This window comes from Orcinus orca, chromosome 12 (assembly GCF_937001465.1).
Source record: "Orcinus orca chromosome 12, mOrcOrc1.1, whole genome shotgun sequence".
Classification (NCBI taxonomy): domain Eukaryota; kingdom Metazoa; phylum Chordata; class Mammalia; order Artiodactyla; family Delphinidae; genus Orcinus; species Orcinus orca.
The window spans coordinates 74455017-74474975 of record NC_064570.1 but is presented as its reverse complement, the minus strand read 5'-3'; the positions used below and the strand labels follow the sequence as shown (position 1 = coordinate 74474975).

The following is a 19959-nucleotide window of genomic DNA, read 5'->3' as shown; positions in this document are numbered from 1 at the left end:
AATTCAACCAGCGCTGGCCAGTCCCACTCACATGCATGTGATCTTCCTGGCCATCTAGAGCCCTGGGGGCAGCCATCAGGGACGGCTGTGAGCGGCTTTGCCCAGGGGACCTAAGGCTCTCTGCTGAGAAAGGCCAGATTTACTGGGACTCTCTTTACCTGAGAGGCGGGTGCGGGGATACCTCTGCAGGGCGGTTAACCCAAAGGCAAGCAGCACTCTGTTTAGCCCGCAGCTAATAAAAGATCAACCAGGCTGCCCTTTTTTAGAATCATAAATGAGAAGAATCAAGTACATCTCTCTTCGTTCTTATGACAGCCTCAAAACCCACATCAAAACCCAGCTGTTCGAATAAAGATGCAGACGTAGAGAACGGACTTGAGGACAGGGGGAGGGAGAAGGGTAAACTGGGACAAAGTGGGAGAGTAGCATGGACATATATACACTACCAAACGTAAAACAGACAGCTAGTGGGAAGCAGCTGCATAGCACAGGGAGATCAGGTGTTTTGTGACCACCTAGAGCGGTGGGATAGGGAGGGTGGGATATGGGGATATAAGTATAAGTATAGCTGATTCACTTTGTTATACAGCAGAAACTAACACACCATTGTAAAGCAATTAATCTCCGATAAAGATGTTAAAAAAAAAAAAAACCCAGCTGTTCAAGTGCTGGGAGAAAGCCTTTGGTCCTGAAAGTGCCTGAAATAGTTAAGCAAGGACCTAGAGAAGGAAAGAGCCACATTCCCTTAAGTGAGTGAGACTGACTCTTTTAAAAAACATTATGTTTTAGTTTATAGTATATTAAATTATAATCCATAATTTCTGAGAATATTTGGGGGCAATAATGTACAGAAAGAGTCATACTCTTTTTAAGCACCTGACAGTATTTGTACTTTTTTTTTTTTTTTTTTTTTTTATTTTGGGCTGCATTGGGTCTTCGTTGCTGCACACGGGCTTTCTCTAGTTGTGGCGAGCGGGGGCTACTCTTCCTTGCGGTGCGTGGCTTCTCCTGCTGCAGAGCACGGGGTGTAGGCGCACAGGCTTCAGTAGTTGTGGTGCACACGCTCAGCAGTTGTGGCTCGTGGGCTCTAGAGGGCAGGCTCAGTAGTTGTGGCGCACGGGCTTAGCTGCTCCTCGGCACGTGGGATCTTCCTGGACCAGGGATCGAACCCATGTTCCCAACACTGGCAGGCAGATTCTTTACCACTGCACCACCAGGGAAGTCCAGTATTTGTACTCTAGAGATAAAGCTTTTGTGTAAACTTTAGGAACAATGTTTGCATGAACTTTGGAACCCACACCTGTCAGATCATTCTACCTCAGTTACTCGTGGAAAACAAATTATTTTGACTTGATTCTCTTCATGACATTATTGTGCTTTCCCTCGGGAAGATGGGTTTGGAGCATTAGGTGATGTGAGACAGGGCAGCTGGAACCTGGGTGTCTGGCCCCAGTCCCAAGCCAGGGGACAGTGAGAGGGGAGAGGCCACATCTGCCACCTCAGTTTCCAGGGGACACTCTGTGCACGTAGACTGTGGTGGGTGACAGTCTGAGCTGTTCAGTTATGTTTTTTCTCCATAGACATTCTCTGTTCTCTCCCCCTGCCCACTTCTCCCCAACACAGGGCGAGATGGGAAGCAGAAGGGTCTGCAGGCCCTGCTGGCTTTTGCTTTCCAAAAGCCAAACCCATGGAAGAGGACAGGGTTTGAGGCAGAGGCCGACCCCTGGAGGACCTTGGAAGGAGGTAATTAGGCTTAAATTAGGCATGAAATGGGACTCTCATGATGGGACTAATGCACTTTTAAGAAGAGGAAGAGAGGCCAGTGTGATCTCTCCTTCCAGCGCACGCAGTGAGGACAGGCCACGTGAGTAAGAAGGCGGCTGTCTGTGGCTGCAGAAGGGAGGCCTCACCAAGCACTTTGATCTTGGACTTCCCAGCCTGTAGAACTTTGAGAAATAAACATCCGGTGTTTAAGCCACCTAGTCTATGGTATTTTGTTATAGCAGCCCAAGTCGCCTAAGACAGACAGAGAGGTCTTCAAAGACCATTATTCGGAGAACTTTTCATCATTTTTAGCACTCTGTGAGCCTCCCTCCCAGACTCAAAGGCAATGGTGGGAGAGGAAGGGCCCCAATACTGACTAAATGAAGCCCAGGTCTGTTTGGGTAGGGGCCTGAAGTAGAGATTAAGTTGATGAATAGATTATAGAAAAAAAGGGACCTCCCTGGTGGTCCAATGGCTAAGACTCAGTGTTCCCAACGCAGAGGGCCTGGGTTCAATCCCTGGTCAGGGAACTAGATCCCACATGCCACAACTAAAAGTTCGCATGCTGCAACTAAAGATCCTGCAGGGTGCAACGAAGATCCCGCGTACCACAACGAAGACCCGGTGCAGGCAAATAAGTAAATAAATAAATATTTTTTAAAAGGTTATAGAAAAAACCCCAATATTTCTTGTATAAATGCATTTGTGGACAGAATCGTTTCAGCAAGCATAGATAGTGCTATGGTCTGAATGTTTGTTTCCCCCCTGCCCCAAATCCACATGTTGAAACCCTAATCCCCACTGATGATGGTATTAGAAGGTGGGGCCTTGGGGAGGTAATTAGGTCATGAGGATAAAACTCTCATAGACAGGATTAATTCTTCTATAAAAGAGACGCCACAGAACTCCCTAGCCCCTTCCACCATGTGAGGACACAGTGAGAAGTCTGTGACCCAGAAGTGGGTCCTCACCTGACCCTGCTGGCACCTGATCTCAGACTCCCAGCCTCCAGAACTGTGAGAAATAAATTTCTGTTGTTTATAAGGTACCCAGTCTATGGTATTTTGTTATAGCAGTCCAAACAGACTAAGACAAGTGGCTTTCTATTCTCACACCATCCTGAATTTTAATTTTGATTTACACTGATCAGAAGTAATAACAAATGGGATTCTACTCTATCCTTTGTATTTTACCAAAAAAATATCACATTCATCTGGAGTCAGTGCTCTCGGCACCAGATTAAGTGCTTTCCTGCTTTTTGTTCTGCCTTTTAAAAGACATACAAGGGGCTTCCCTGGTGGTCCAGTAGGTAAGACTCCGTGCTCCCAATGCAGGGGGCTCAGGTTCAATCCCTGGTCAGGGCACTAGATCCCACATGCATGCCACAAGAAAGAGTCTACACACTGCAACTAAAAGATCTGCATGCCGCAATGAAGATCCTGTGTGCTGCAACTAAGACCTGGCGCAGCCAGAATAATTAAATAAATATTTTAAAAAATAAATTAAAAAAATAAAAAAAATACAAGGTCGGGCAGTTTATTTAACCTCCCTAACCCTGTAGTTTTTCATCTGCAGTGTTAAGAAGGCACTTATTGAACTGACAAGAGCCATGCACAAATGGGGTACCGATAGTCTCTGGCTGTGTCACTCCTGGTCTCTATGGCTGTGTCACCATGAATTAGTTTCTTTACCCATGTTTCGTCAATGCTGAGTGAACAGTGGGTACTTGACAGACAAATGATGATGAAGAAACTTCTTACTGATAATAATGTCCTTGAACATTTGTCAAGTGTTCTGTTGTTCCCAAGGCAGGTCCAAATATTTAATGTGGTTTGATCCTTTTAGCAGCGCTATGAAGTAGGTATTGCTATGCACTTCTGTAACAGGGAAGAACAAATCTGACTCCTTATTAGATCTGTTTCTTTTTCTTTAAGCTTTGTGCTTTGCAGCCTGTGCTTAGTCATGCTGGCTCTGCACCTCTTGTAAAAGAATGTTGCCTATAGCCTGGTATGTACAGAATAGCCTATTCTCAAGTCTCTGACCTTTAGGAGTATAACATTTTTCCATTCCTATAAAGATAAAAAGTTGCAGAATGGAGAAAAACATTTCTTTTGTTGGAGGTTTATAGGAACATGGTGACCTGACGTGGGTGGACAGCTGCAACAACAAAGGATTCTGGCACCAAGAAGTCTGCAACAAGTAACCCCGCCCCTCCCTTACCTTGCGTTTAAAAGTGCTTTGCTGAAACCCTTTGGGAAGTTTGGGGGGTGATGCAGAGCTTGTTTTGGGTCCCATATTCATACTCTGAGTTCTGATTTCTTCCTTGATGATAAAGCCACCTCTTTTAACCAGAAATTGGAAATGGAAATGTTGCAAATGTTGCTTTCCTCATTTTGCTTCGTAATAAACACTACATAATGTATCTGGTTCTTCTAACTCTCTCATGAAGGCTCTTATAGAAAACACTAAAATAAAGAGTATTCATCGTCAGTAGCCCCGGGGCTTCCTTCTCAGACCCATTTCTTACTCTGTCCTGTCTTCCTACTTCCCTGTTCCCTTGTGCTGCCTGGCCTCTTTTCTTGCCTGAGGAACAGGTCGTTGCCTTGTTGCCGGCGGGGACAGTGGAGTCACATTGCCTGGTTCGTGGCTCTGCCACTTACTGGCTCCATGACCTCAGCAAATTCCTCAGCCTCAGAGTTCTCGCCTTTAAAACGTGGAAATGTGGAGTCACTCACTTCCTAACGTGACTGCAATGAAATGGACTCACGTAAAGAACCCGGCATAGCGCCTGTCCATTAGAAACTGTGCTGTACATGTCAGGTGCTGTGGTGTCTCAGGAAAGGCCCCTGATCAGCTCATCTGGACTAAAGTGTGTCAGACTATGTTTGTTACAGGCTTTTTTACATTTTGTTTAATGCTATGGTCCTCAAACTCTGAGACTCACCGAAACTGCCTGGGAAGCTGTCCACCGGGCTGGGTTCTGAGTCAGTAAGCTTGGGTAGGGCCAGGGCTGCCGCCCTCCAAGCAAGCCTGAGGGGACCAGTGTTCAAAAACCACGAGTATAACAGGAAGAGCAAAGGCTTTGGAGGCAGAGACCAGAGTCGGTTTCAAGTCATGTGACCTGGGACCTGACACTTGACTCTCCATACTACATCCAAAAGCTAGACATAAAAATACCTCTGTCATGGGGTTAGTATTCGAAAAAAGGAGAAAGTGTATAAAGGCCCTAGCACCATGGGATCTCAGTGCATGAGGGTGGTGTATACAGAAGGAACCTCAGAGAAGTTCTAGTTAAGTCTCTTTGCATTACAGAAGGAAAAACAGACTTACATGGTTAAATTAATAGATGCTCAAAAGACACGCACTGAAAGGGGACCAGATCTTGCACATCAGAGCTGGGACTTGAGTTTGTCTTTCCTGTGAGAGTCAAACTCAGAACCTTAACAAAACGCCAGGCTCTAGCACTTCACGAGAAAGCTCACTCTCATATGTTATGTTATCAGCGTGTAACCCTCTCAGGATCTTTAGAAGGAGTGATCACCACACAGCACGAGATTGGTAACAGTGGAATTTTACGCAGTCAAGGAGGGAAGTATTACCTACTGTACGATGCTCTGTGTTCAGTATGGAACTGCAGCCAGAGGGCAGCCAGAGGGCTTCCTCCGAATCCCTCAGCATGACGTTCTGAGCTAAACACTATGCTACCCTAGAAATCTGGTACCGTACCTGCCATCACACTATTGTGAACAATTTCTTGAATTGAAGAAGCGGAGGCTAACTGTCTCGTCAGCACAACCCGAAGTGGCTGGCTATTGTCATGAGTATCTCTTCCTTAAAAATGAAATGTTTCTGTTCATTTCCATTCTCAGAGTTGCATAGAAAATTTGGAAATACTCTACACATTTTGAATTTTAAAGCTGAGAGGATCTAATGAATTGTGCTTTCAATCTTTTTGGACCGTAAGTAAGAAATACATTTACATATGACCCAGGTCTCTCTCTCGCACACACACACACACACACACACACACACACACAAATACATATTCTATTCTATTTCACATTATTATTTGTATTTATTCTATTTCACATTTTAATATCTGTTAGACCTATTAACTTGGTTTCTTGATCCATTAATGGGTCATGACCTGAAGTTTTAAAAATACTGCTATAGAGATGACAGTTCGACCTCTCCATGTTATATGGAGGAAAAAAAAGAAAGCCCAGAAAAATGAAGTAACTTATCCAAGGTCGCATAGCAAATAGATTGAGAGAACAGCAAATTCAAAGGCAAAGAGGGCTGAAAGAGGATGTAGGGGAGGTCAGTAAGGATAAGGGAGTGGGGGGGTAGAAGTGAGTGAGCCAGTGCGCCAACATGAAGCTCTGTGTGTGCTCACACACACGTGTGCTCACACAAACTCCACAAGCTGTGGGAGCCCAAGAAGCATTTCAAATAGGCAGCTAACAAACAAAGTCTATGTTTTCAACTACTGGTGGCCAGGGCACTGAGGATGTAGTGGGGCTGGAGAGCAGGGGAGAGGCAATCTCTCCTCTTAATGCCATACCTTCTCTCCTCCCTTGTACCAGCATCTTTCCAACCCTTGCCACATTCCCATCTGAAGCAAGCATCCCATGCCTGGACTTCCTGTCTTCCTAGGACATCCTTGTACTTCCTGATAGCAGCCCTGGTGATGAGAAAACCCATCTGGACGATCCAACATCAGGATTCACAGTTCTATTCTCCCTTGACTCTGATGACCCCCATTGTAACTGCATCACCTGAAACAAGGTCATGCCTTAGACCGTACCAGCACTAGACACTGTTCCCAGGACTTATCCTATGGAATTGCCCAGATTCATCTCATTTCTCCAGTCACCCATCTCCAATCCCAGCAAGAATTAATTAAATGCTACTAATGTGCAAGGGAATCCATGAGGAGTGGAAGATACCAAGTTATATAATACACAATCCTGTGCTCAAGAAGATCCTCATCTTGGGACAGACCGACAAATAAAGAACTAAAATCCAGGGTGATATACGCCATGCTGCTGCTGGTGGCAGAATCATAGTAGTTAATAATAGTTAACATCTGTTTGGTGCTTCTTATGACCAGGCACTATTCTACGTGCTATGTGGGTACGAACTCAGCCCTCTTAAACAGGTAAAGGCAATTTAGCTGGTAAGTGTCAGAGCCAGCAATCACAGCCAGACACCCTGGCTCCAGAAGCCATGCTAATAACCATCAATGATAAAGAGAGACACATGCTGCTGTGGGAGTCTCTTAGGGGGGACCTCATGGAGAACATTCTGGAAACGATGACCCCTGACATGAGTCTTGAAACGTGATTAGAGTTAGCCAGTTGGAGACTGTGGATGGGAAGGAGGTGATCCAGGTAGAAAGAGCAAAGAGTTGGAGGTGAAAATTGATAGACAACATTATGGGTCAAGCAAACAGCTCAGCCTGGCTGGAATGCAGGATGCCTGCATGGGTAAGGCAAGAGATAAGGTGGGCGAGATACGAATTTTGTTTTTGTTCCCCGGCACACAGTGTTTGGGGCTCCAAAATGCTGTAAAATGCTATGGGCTCCTTGAAATCTTTCTTCATCCCTGACAGCCAGAGGTTTTTCGTCTTCTATTGTTTTCCAACTCTTGTTCCTACAGCATTTGCACTGGGCCTCACGCTGTCATGTTCTCTGCCTTGTCTCACCCTCTGCTGGGTGGTAAGCGTCCCCCTCTCTGACCTGAACCTACCGCAGAGCTTTGCACATAGTAGATACTTACTTCCTCACCCGACTAGTTCCAGGAAGGATTCAGGGGAGCTTCTGAGTACCTAACTGGCACACTGTATAGAAAAAGCTCTGATTGAAACTGAGATAAGCCCTGAGTCAGGTCTGTTGATGGAAATGAAGTATGCGTTTCCTGGGTCATGGAGGTCAGCAGCCACAGGAGAGGGAAAGGGCAGTTTTTAGGAAGGGCTGGGATTGTAACCCAGGAGAGATAGCAGGCAGGTCCATGGAGCAGAGGAGGGCTAAAACCACTTTCTGATTTGGTGGGACTCCGGCAGCAGAAACACAAAGAGCCCTAGAAGTGACCCAAGGTGGCCTGGAAGTTCATTCCCTGGGAGGGTGTTCCAGTCCTGGTCCCCTCTCAGGGCTCAGCCTAAAGATTGCTTGTACAAGGGACTGACTCGGGCTCTGGCCGAGGCAGCCCGGAGGACTCGTTATTAATGTCCACAGGTGATGGTGGCCTTGGTACCAGCACTCAGACATTCTTGGGTTGCTTGGGTGCCGCCCCACTGCTCGGGAGGCCATGAGGCCCATGGTTGCTTTAACTTCGGGACCTCCACAGAGGGGATCACGTCCTCCTGGGGTGAGGGCAAGGGGCTCAAATGAGGCTTGGGTTTCAGACAATTCGCAAGAAGGCCTAGACTAACTAGGTCATGAGTTTACACCTGGACTGTCCTCCCTGGCTGATGTGCTTAGAAAAAATAAAGGTTAGAGTCCAGCTGAGTGGACCTTATCGCTACGGTGACCTCCGTGAGGCCACTTCTGGGCAGGATGACTCTGCAGCTGGTGGAGTTTATTGGTTAATGAAAGTGCAGGCTTTGGCATGGGGCCTAGATGCAAATGAGGCTCTTCAGCTTACTGGACAAATCACTTCGTCTCTCTGAGCTTGCATGTCCACGTCTGTAAAAGGGGAATAATATCTCTCTTAAAAGAGCTGCCATGAGGATTAAGCGTGATCACACCTGCAAAATGCCCAGTGCAGTAACTGATACCTATTAAACACTACACAAGTTGTGGTTATTTATTTTGACTTCAAGAACCATTGTCTCAATTTAAAAAAAACAGCAAACTTAGGGGTTGGGTGATTGTATCGTGTGGCAGGTAACTTTACTTTGTCTGCAAAGTAAAGTCTGTTGTTTTCTTTTTGTCTTGAGGGGAAGAATTAAGACCCCGGTGGTAGCACAGTTTAGCTTCAATGACAATAGCCTTCCTCTTGCGTCGATTCAATTGCTGATACTTCCAAGTATGGTACTTATCTTGCTAAATAAGAAACAGGAGTGTTACACTCATGTTTCTTCCAAGTGCGTACTTACAGGGATGTGCACATGCAAAACATTTCTTAGGACTGATATGGATGTAAATATCATAAGATATCGTTAAGTCAATGCCATAATCATTTCAAAAAGTTTGGCAAGCTCTAGCGTTATATTTTTAAATTTATTAAGAGAGACATCAATTTTAATTTTGACTGTACATATATGTATGTTCTCTTACATAGAGAACTGGATGCTCTATGCTCTGTGTTCTGCTCTTTGGGAGAATTATGAATGATATAGGAAAAATAGTATCTTTGTTAAAACATACCTGAAAATAAATTACTGAGTATCAAGATACTAAAAAAAAAAAAAAAAGAGCCACTGTCCCCCCCTGTTTGTGAGCTACAGCACACAACAAACTGTACCCATCAAAGGATTTCTGGATTTATATTTTTCTTCACATCTTATATTTCTTTTTACAAAATCTGTTTTAAGCCATCCATGATTTCTTCACGGTTTTATTTTATAAGCATGTGGGCTGAAGCCACCTTCTTTGGCCGTGCTGGTAAGCAGGAGGCCCAAAGAGCTGTTAAGGACGTTTCCTTGGCACAATGTCACCGTGCAGCTCAGGACAGATGGCAGGGCACATACAGCCACGGAGAGACGCAGGAGCCCACCGGAACTGTGATGCTGCACCCGGCCTTGCCCTTGAAAGCCCAGGTGAGACGTATGCTGAAGGGCGACTGTAGCAAAAGGCAGGGAAAGGAGAGACACGAAGGGTGCTGAGGAGAGGCAAGAATAATAAGAACCAGCGTTTGCTGGGATTCTCAGCTCTGTGACAGTTCTACCCAAGGTTCTTCGTACACATTTTTCTCACTCCATCCTCGTGATGACTATGTGAGACTAGACTATTATCCTGTTAGGAGGATGTGGGCAGAAGATACACCTCAGGGATGTCAAGTGACTTGCCTGAGATCACACGGGGTCTTGGCATCCACGACTTCCTGATTCCAGAGCTCATTCTTTTTTTTTTTTTTTTTGCGGTACGCGGGCCTCTCCCTGCTGTGGCCCCTCCCGTTGCGGAGCACAGGCTCCAGACGCGCAGGCTCAGCGGCCATGGCTCACGGGCCCAGCCGCTCCACGGCATGTGGGATCTTCCCGGACCGGGGCACGAACCCGTGTCCCCTGCATCGGCAGGCGGACTCCCAACCACTGCGCCACCAGGGAAGCCCCAGAGCTCATTCTTTTACTGGGAAGAACGACAAAGCTTCAAGGAGGTGGTCCTAAATCTTCACCAGCCACTGGCACTCAGGGCCCAGACCTCGTCTTCCTGATGGTCACATTAGGGGGTTGGACAGATGATCTCCACGATCCCTTCCACCTCTCACATGCTGCCTTTGTGACTTTGGGAAGCTCTGTTCAGTGACCCAGGGAAGCAAAAAGAAAATGCATGGAGTATCTATTTACTAAGGGTCAGACATTGTCTCTTACTCTATTCAATTCAAATATGAATTTTCACCCAACTTTTGATTATGAGAAATATCAAAACCTTGATTCAACAATTATTAAAATTTTGACATATTTGGTTCTTCCATACCTATCTATCTCTCTACCAAGCTATCTATCATCTATATGAAGTTTTGAAATGAAGTAATGGACATCTCAAGATTTCACCCCTAAATATTTCATCCTGCATCTCCTTAAGAATAACAATATTTTCTTACATAAGCATAAACCATTATCACACCTAAGAAAATTAACAATAGTTCCATATTTATATCCAAGTTTAATAGCCAGTCCAGATTAAAATTTCCTTGTCCCCAACCGCGTTTGTAGCTTTTGCCTGTGTTTTTGAACCCAGATCCAATCAAATTTCAATCATTGTATTTGGGTAAGCAAGTTAAACAAGAACAGCCCCTCAAACTTTGCTATGTTTGTTTTGTTTTATGACATGGACTTTTCTTAGAAGAGTCCTGGCCAAAGTCTGGTAGAATAACCCATATTCCGGATTTCTCTGTTTCCTTGTGGTGTTACATAACTCTCTCCCCTGATATTTCCTGTAAACTGGAAGCTGGGTCTAAAGACGGGATTGGAATTCTGTTAAACACCTTTGGCAGGGGTACGTCATAGGTGATTTGAACTTCATATCATTTCAGTCAGGAGACTCAAAGCTAGGTTGAATATGACGCTAAATATGATCTCTTGGCTAAAGTGATAGCCCACAGGTTCTCCCATTGTAAGGATGGGATTCTCTTGAAAATCTGTTTGGCAGGGTGTGGATCATCTGTTCCGTACTTGATAATATACACATCCATTGATATTTAATTGTACATATTGTTCAACTGATAGTTGCAAATTGGTGATTTTCTAAGTTTTCTTTTCTCCTTCATTTCTTTGCAGGCATACCTCTATAAACAAGACCTTTTCCTTACCTATTGGGGATGAATTACATTTCCTTTTAAAGAGGAAGGGTAAATGCCTCCTTCTCTTTGCTAACTTTCAGAATAAGGAGTTGCTACGGTCACTTTTGATGGTGGCAAATCGGTTTTTTTCTGTCTTTCTTTGAACAGTGCTACAGACTTGTGGCTTTTTTATTAATTCTACTTTTATGATCAATTGCACTCATTTTTGGTGCTCAAATTGCCCCAAATCTGGCCAGAGGAAGCTCCTTCAAGCTGGCTGGCTCCTGCATCCTTTGAGATGTCCCCATCATTCTTTGAGCACTTCCCTGCTTTTTGGCACAAGAAAAGGTCCTGGGCTCACCTTGTACTTTCCCGCCCCAGATCCAGAATTAGCCATTTCTCCAAGGAATGCTGGGATCTTTTATTGAAAAACAGTATTTGAAATCCAAGATCTCTGTACTCAGGGAGCTATTGTACTCATTGCCATTGTACTATCATTGCCTGTAAGCTCTTTCAGTGGCTGAAGCTAAGAAATGTATTTAAATCATGAGTTCATACTGATACTCTCAATTCAAATTTAATATTACATGGCTTTTCTTAACTTTTAAAATTTTACATTGTACCTCTTTTCTCTTACATAGAAACATATCTGTTTCTAATAACATTTACATATTTACTAATTTGCTATAGTTTACAATAGACATAAAGTAGATTTAAAATGCAAATAGCAGAAAATTACTTGGTGAATTTTAGATTTTTTTTTGAAGAGGTATTTCTTTTTGTCCTTCGAATATATTCAACTAAAGATGGGCAATAAGAATATTGTGTTCCAATGTCACTCCAAAGAACTATTTTTCTGTATGTATTATGTCATCCATATGATCTATAGTTAGAGTAACTTGTTTTGGTTTGATTTCAAATTTGGTTTGCTTTTATTTTCTTTGTGAGTAAATTTTAGTTTTGAACAGGTAAAACATGTTTGAGCATTTATGTAGCTCAAATTCAAAATTACATAAAAATAGAGTTAAAGAATTCAACTATACTTATCCATATCCCCTTCCACCTACCCCTCGTCTTCTCTATCTCTAGGTAACCAACGATTTTATCAATCTGTTGGTTTGATTTTTGTTTTGTTTTGTTTTTGCGGTACACGGGGCCTCTCACTGTTGTGACCTCTCCCGGTGCGGAGCACAGGCTCTGGACGCACAAGCTCAGCGGCCATGGCTCCCGGGCCCAGCTGCTCCGCGGCACGTGGGATCTTCCCAGACCGGGGCACGAACCCGCGTCCCCTGCATTGGCAGGCGGACTCTCAACCACTGCGCCACCAGGGAAGCCCGGTTTGATACTTTTTAACTGTACATGTGATTTCCTCTCCCTTTTTACACTAAAGAAAGCACTCTGTATTTACTGCTCTGTGCCTTGTTTTCTTCCTCCCTAATGATATTAACAACATATCCTGAGAATCCATTTGGTTCTTAAGTACCTTCCCCATTCTTTTTTGTTACTGCATCCTTGATTCAGCAGTCCTACACTTTTGTTGCTATTTAGTCTCAAAACAAGCGGTTTTGCTCGTATTATCTTATTGGTGGCTCTTTTTGCCTTTGTTCATGCCCTTCTGGTCCTCGTAGGCACTTGAGGTCCTGACGTCTGCTAAGGTTTTCCAATGGGGCGGAGGCTGGGAACCCAGGTGCGGTTGATTCCCAACAGAGTCATTACATCAACCCACTTCCCTTTGGTGGAGATGAGGATAACGAGGAGCCGAGCTCAGCCGTTTTCCCTCAGATCCAGCCCCAGGCACCCTGGGCTTTTTCCTGTTTAGATGGAGAGCTGACGTGTAATGAACAAGGGGAGGGTTTAGCTTTAACACAGCTTGGTTTTAACGTCTGGTTTATTCCCTTCCCTTCTCTAGTAGGTACAAATGGGAATCGTTTCCCTCTTGTGCTAACTTAAAGGCAATTAAAAAAAGAAAGAAAAACCAAACACAAGATTTTACTAATATTCCAAAGACATACCATTTGGTTGAAGAAAGATTTTACTGCACACTGAAGCTGGAACTTCCATTTCAAATTTAATGTTTCAGATTTCTCAGAAGAGCTTTAACTATTAGTACGTGAGTTTTCTTTAGGCTGACTTTTTTCCGTGCTCATCTCCAAAACTCTTTTTTTTTTTTTTTTGCGGTACGCGGGCCTCTCACTGTTGTGGCCTCTCCCGTTGCGGAGCACAGGCTCCGGACGCACAGGCTCGGAGGCCATGGATCACGGGCCCAGCCGCTCCGCGGCATGTGGGATCTTCCCGGACCGGGGCACGAACCCGCGTCCCCTGCATCGGCAGGCGGACTCTCAACCACTGCGCCACCAGGGAAGCCCTCCAAAACTCTTAACACACACATTCTCTCCTTTTCTTTTTCTGCTGTGTTCCATTCATCAGTCTCACAGGAGCCAGGTTCTGCCTTTTTTTTTTTTTTGAGATAAACAAATGTTCTTTCTTTCTTGCTGGGTAATTCTTTTGAAAATATATTCTTTCAAAGTTCATTTCTTAAGTTATCTGTCCTACTTCTGCCCTATTCATTAAAAAAAAAAGGTGGATAAACCATTTTGGTTAAATTAAGAGTTTTTTGCCTTTCCCTACAACAATTTTATTCTGACCTTTGAGAGTAATATGGCAAAAAGAAACTAATGCAATGACGTGTGTTTATCATCTAATCCACGCATGCTAGGTGCATGCCTGTCGCCTGGCTTGTGAATTACTTAAGCTTCAGCACACGCAGAACAAATTAACCGAGCTCTGAATAGATCACTTATTAGTCTTTGGAGGATAACTGTCTCATAGGAATCTGGAGCCCTGTGTGACGGTCAACATCCTTTTCAGCCTTGGAGTCAGGAGCAGTGGCAAAGCAATGATGATTTCCTGGCCTGAAGGGAAGGGAAGGGGCTCATGAGAGAGAAAAGGAGCACGTGTGGGCAAAGAAGAGAGACGAGTAGACGTGAGAGCAAGTAAGGAAGAGAAGCAAGAAAAGAATGGGAAGAGAGGAGAGGAATGGGAGATACTGCAGGAAAAGAGCACAACGTGTCTAAACTAGGTTACAGACGTACGTCTGGTGGAAAAAGCTCTCCTCTCAGGGTTGGAAACCATGTTTTCCACTTGTGTGTCTTCTGCACATGGTGCTCTCCAAAGGGTCTGAGGTGGGTTGCAAATCAAGAACTTTGGGAAATACAGTGGCTCTTTTTATTAGTAGCTATTATTCACACATGCTTACCATGTACCAGGCCCTTATTCAAGCACTTAGCACGGGCTATGCCGTTTAATTCTTACCCCAAGCCTAGGAATTGGATTTCATAATTATCTCAGTTTTCCTGCTGTGGAAACTGAGGCAAGGATGCTAATTAACTTACCCAAGGTCACACCGAGCAAATGACAGTTACTGTTTTTTGCCACTCACCCTGTCTTCCTTCCTGGCAGAACCCCAGTAGTTTGGGTTGGCTATAGGCCCACCCTCCACCCCAAAATCCTTGGGGATAAAGACCTAAACCCATCTTGCCTCTGGCACTCTCCTTCCTGATATGTACTTTCCCAGCCTCCCTTGGCCATGTGACCCAGTTCTGATCAAAGAGGTTTAGGGAGAAACCCACTGGGGGGCTTCTGGGAAAGCTTTTCCTCTGTGATAAGAGGAAAGCATATTTTCTGACTGCCCTCTTCTTTCTTCCTACTTGGGATGATAGTATGACAATGCCATCCTTGTGGCTGAGGCAGCCACTTTGCAACCATGAGGCAACGAGCCCAAGGAAGAACATCACTATGCTGAGGATGGCGCACTGGAAAGTGGAAAGCGTCCTGGGCTTTGAGGACGTTGCTGAATTGGGGTGATAAACCTGGATTCACCTCCCTATCCTCTTCTTGTTATGTAATATTTCACATCAAATGTCCCGATTGCTGCGACAAGTTTGTTAGATTTAGCCAAACCTACAGCTGCATGTATGTCAACTGTTATGGGAACAGAAGTGGATTTTGGACACAAGAAGCCTGTTTCTGTTTTGGGCTGATAGGCTGCTATTCAGTACCACTGAATTCTGTCTGCTTCAGCACCTCCCACCCTCAACCTTGACTCCACATACACAGTTGTTACGCTTGATTGAGGAACAAAGGCAAAATGTAGCAAACTGTAGGAAAATAGACACTGATGAGATTTTTAAGTACCAAAATATTACTTATTCTACTAAAACCGGAACAGACATGATACATATTGCAAGTAAACTTTAGATCATACTACAGAGATTCCTTTCCAAGGACCCATACTCCATGTCTCTGCACTGTTCGCACATAACCACCCACTCACTGGCCTTTGTGCTTCTATCCAGGACTTCAGTTTGTGCTAAAACTGTTTTATTCCACCTCTAATGCACACACTCTTTTATGAATCTTCATATACCCAGCATCTAGTAGAGTGCCTGGTACCTAGTAGGAATTTGATATATATCAGCGGTATGGAATTAAAATCGTATAATATCCCCTCTACTGAACAGCTATCCAGTTTATGCATCTCAGGAACTACAAAGACATATTCATAATTTTATGGTCCTGAGAGATGATTTCTTAATAATTATTAAACATTTAAAGAAATGCACATTGCTTAAGAGAGGAAGTTTGATAAGTTGCTAATAGAGAGCAGGTGCTCAACAAATAAACCGAACTGAACAGATTGGCTTTTAAAAAGCTACACGTTCGGGGCTTTCCTGGTGGCACAGTGGTTAAGAATCTGCCTGCCAATGCAAGGGACACGGGTTCGAGCCCTGGCCTGGGAAGATCCCACATGCCGCGGAGCAACTAAGCCCATGCGCCACAACTATGGAGCCTGAGCTCTAGAGCCCGCGAGCCACAACTACTGAGCCCACGTGCCACAACTACTGAAGCCCACACACCTAGAGCCTGTGCTCCTCAACAAGAGAAGCCACGACAATGAGAAGCCCACGCACCACAACAAAGAGTAGCCCCCGCTCACCGCAACTAGAGAAAGCCCGCGTGCAGCAACGAAGACCCAACTCAGCCAAAAATTAAAAATAAATAAATCAAATAAATAATTTAAAAAAAAGATTTTAAAAGCTACACGTTCATCATATGATCCAGCAATCCCACTCCTGGGCATATATCCAGAGAAAACCAAAATTAGAAAAGATACAGGCACCCCAATGTTCACTGCAGCACTATTTACAATAGCCAGGACATGGAAGCAACCTAAATGTCCATCGACAGAAGAATGGATAAAGAAGATGAAGTACATATATACAATGCAATATTACTCAGCCATAAAAAAGAATGGAATAATGCCTTTTGCAGCAACATGGATGGACCTAGAGATTATCATACTATGTGAAGTAAGTCAGACAAAGACAAATATCATATGATTCACTTATATGTGGAATCTAATTTTAAAAAATGATACAAGTGAACTTATCTACAAAACAGAAACAGACTCACAGATACTGAAAACAAACTTATGGTCACCAAAGGGGAAATGTGGAAGGGGGATAAATCAGGAACTTGGGATGAACATACACACACCACAATATATAAAATAGATAACCAACAGGGCCTACTGTATAGCACAGGGAACTGTACTCAATGTCTTGTAATAACCTATAATGGAAAAGAATCTGAAAAAGAACGAATATATGTATAACTGAATCATTCTGCTGTACATCTGAAACTAACACAACATTGTAAATCAACTATACTCCAATAAAATCTTTAAAAAAATAAAAAGCTACATGTTCTGGGAAATGTAAATTGTGGTTCAAGTAAAATAAGGCATTCCCACTACATTGTTTTCAGGGCAAGAAGAATTTAATGGGTTTTTCAGATATGTCTGGTTTATAACCAGAAAGCAATTAACACTAGAAGGACTAGAGCTTCATTATTAAGTCCTTCATTTTGTCATAAACTTAGTGATACCTGGGCCAGATCATAGCTTCCCAGTACAGTGAGTGCATTCACAGAGAAGTCTCATTCCCTGACCTTGGTGTTAAAAGGGATTCCACTTAATGCAAAAATGCCTTCCCTCTAAAAAGATGCTATTTAAACCCCACAGCTCTCATTGCAGTGGAGACCAACGTAGAGCGATGGCTGCAATTTAAGTTGCTCTGAATAAACTGGCTAGAGATGGATGCAAAACTGAGGAAAAGAAGTGGTAACCTAATAAAGGGCTCTATATTTTTTGTCGCCCTTTGATTTTACTTTTTAGGAAAGAGTGGAGAAATTTAAAGGTGAAGAGCTCATTGTTTTTTTCAAAACCATTATAGCTCAAGGTATTTAGAAGTACTAAAAGCAAATGTTCATCATTTCCATTGAGTAGGCCCTTCAAAATCATAGGAAAAGCAGTAATAAAAAGTAATAACTGCTACAACAACATCGTTTTATATTTGCTTAACCTGACTTTTCCATCTACTCTAATTGAAGCTATATATAAACTTTTTCTTATACTTGCTCTGTTGCAATTATTCTAAATGGCTTTATGCCTAGCATAATGAGAAATTACAATGAACTGAAAACTCATTAGCAATGTATTCATGAGGAATCAAAATAATTTCGAAATTCAACAACCTAAATGTAAATTTTTGTTTATTATAATATGGCATTCATTTATAAAGTACTGAACTAATAATCAAAATATTGTAGAGTATTGGGAGTTCATCTAATTTGCCGAGAACTATTTAAACAATATCAACTTTTAACCTTTATCTTGTTATGGTGACGTCATCTCTTGATCTGGAATGTAATCTTGGAGGGGGCAGGGGGAGATGTGTACACACACACACACACACACACACGTGTGTGTGTATATATATATGTATCTGCAAAAAAATTGATTAGGAGAGTCCTACAAGATTAAAAAACAAAATAAAACAATAAAAATAGTCCTTTCCTTCAAGCACCTAGCATACTCTTGTTGAGTTTTCGTCTTCCTGAGAAGCCACAATCTCCATGAGGGAGAGGTAATAGATAGATGGGCCCCTGGGCCAGACAGCTGGTGTTTGTCAAGCAGAGTAAAATTGAAGCTTTGTTCTCACCCAGACACTCCAAGGACAAAGCTGGTGGCAGAAGCTGAGCTCTGCTGAAGTAAAGAGATAAGATGACCACTCCTGAGGCCAAGGAACACTTCCCTGTCTGCACATGCGCAGGAAGGTTCCTTGGGGGTTAAAAAGGGAGGGGGCACTGCCCCATAATAAGTGTGGACATGCACCCACAGGCCTCTGCGGTGGGATCCATCTTGGCAAAAAGTTGCTCACCCATCTTAGGGAAGGAGGGTCCTAGGACTCGTCAGGTGTGAAAAAAGAAACAAGATAATTGGCCAAAGGTAAACAAAGACTCAGAAGGACTGTCCTATGTAAGTGATTCAAATCACCACTTTACTGGGCTCCTCCTTAGAGAGGATGCCTAGCTTCTGATTTAGATAAACTTAAATAAATAAACTGCTTTTCTGTATGCTCTCCCATACAATGTGCTGTGTCTCTAATAATAAACTTTGTACCTGTTTTTACAGTTTTTGCCTCCTTGAAACATTCTTGCTTTCAATGGGGGTAAGAGCTAGGGGAACCTTGCTTCTAGCCTCTAACCCCTGATGGTTTAGTGGCTAGGATTCCCGGTTTTCATCCAGGCTACCCAGGTTCAGCTCCTGGGCAAGGAACTAAGATCTCTCTTCAGGACCGCTGACGGCTGTCTCTCCGAGATCAACAGTAGGGACTATGTTTGATTCAGTGCTGAGTCCTCAGCATCTAGCATAGCACGTGACACACACTGAATGACTACAGCTGCAAGAAATTAACTGCATGCAAGGTTTTTAGCTCTTCCTGTGGTTACCAGCAGACCTCGAAGCTTCCTTGTTACAGTTCCAATATATATATATAGTGCTCCAAGATGGCTTGTGCATTCACCTCTCTCCTCCTAACTTTTTTCAGATTCTAGTGGGAATAAGGTATTGGGGAAATGAAAGTGTTTTCTCCTGTCAGAGAGGATAGGGATTGGATTGAATGTGAACTGATTCAAGAATATGTCCTGGTGCGGAGAAAAAGGAACCTTCCTACACTGTTGGTGGGAATGTGAATTGGTACAGCCACTATGGAGAACAGTGTGGAGGTTCCTTAAAAGATTAAAAATAGAACTACCATATGACCCAGCAATCCCACTCCTGAGCATATATCTGGAGAAAACTATAATTCAAAAAGATATATGCACCCCAATGTTCACTGCAACACTATCTACAATAGCCAAGACATGGAAGCAACCCAAGTGCCCATCAACAGATAAATGGATAAAGAAGATGTGGTATATATACATACAATGGAATATTACTCAGCCATAAAAAAGAATGAAATAATGCCATTTGCAGCAACATGGATGGACCCAGAGATTATCATACTAAGTGAAGTAAGCCAGAAAGAGAAAGACAAATATCATATCATGATATCACTTATATGTGGAATCTAAAAAAAAAAAAAAGATACAAAAGATACAAATGAACTTATTTACAAAACAGAAAGAGACTCACAGGCATAGAAAACAAACTTATGGTTACCGAAGGGGAAAGGGGGTGGGGGATGGACAAATTAGGAGTTTGGGATTAACATATACACACTACTGTATGTAAAATAGATAACCTACTGTATAGCACAGGGAAATCTACTCAACATTTTGTAGTAACCTATAAGGGAAGAAAATCTGAAAAAGAATATACATATATATATGTATATATATACACAC

At 43.2% G+C, this 19959-nt stretch overlaps 1 protein-coding gene across 1 annotated transcript in view; it reads left to right on the top strand.

The window, feature by feature from the left end:
* The window catches only part of SH3BGRL2 (SH3 domain binding glutamate rich protein like 2), a 92746-nt gene that overhangs the window by 17419 nt on the left and 55368 nt on the right, over nucleotides 1-19959 (top strand). The window contains exons 2-3 of the mRNA XM_049695271.1: nucleotides 1581-1743; nucleotides 9432-9526. Of these exons, the coding sequence (XP_049551228.1) occupies nucleotides 1581-1743; nucleotides 9432-9526 (258 nt within the window). The remainder of the gene's footprint in view (nucleotides 1-1580; nucleotides 1744-9431; nucleotides 9527-19959) is intronic.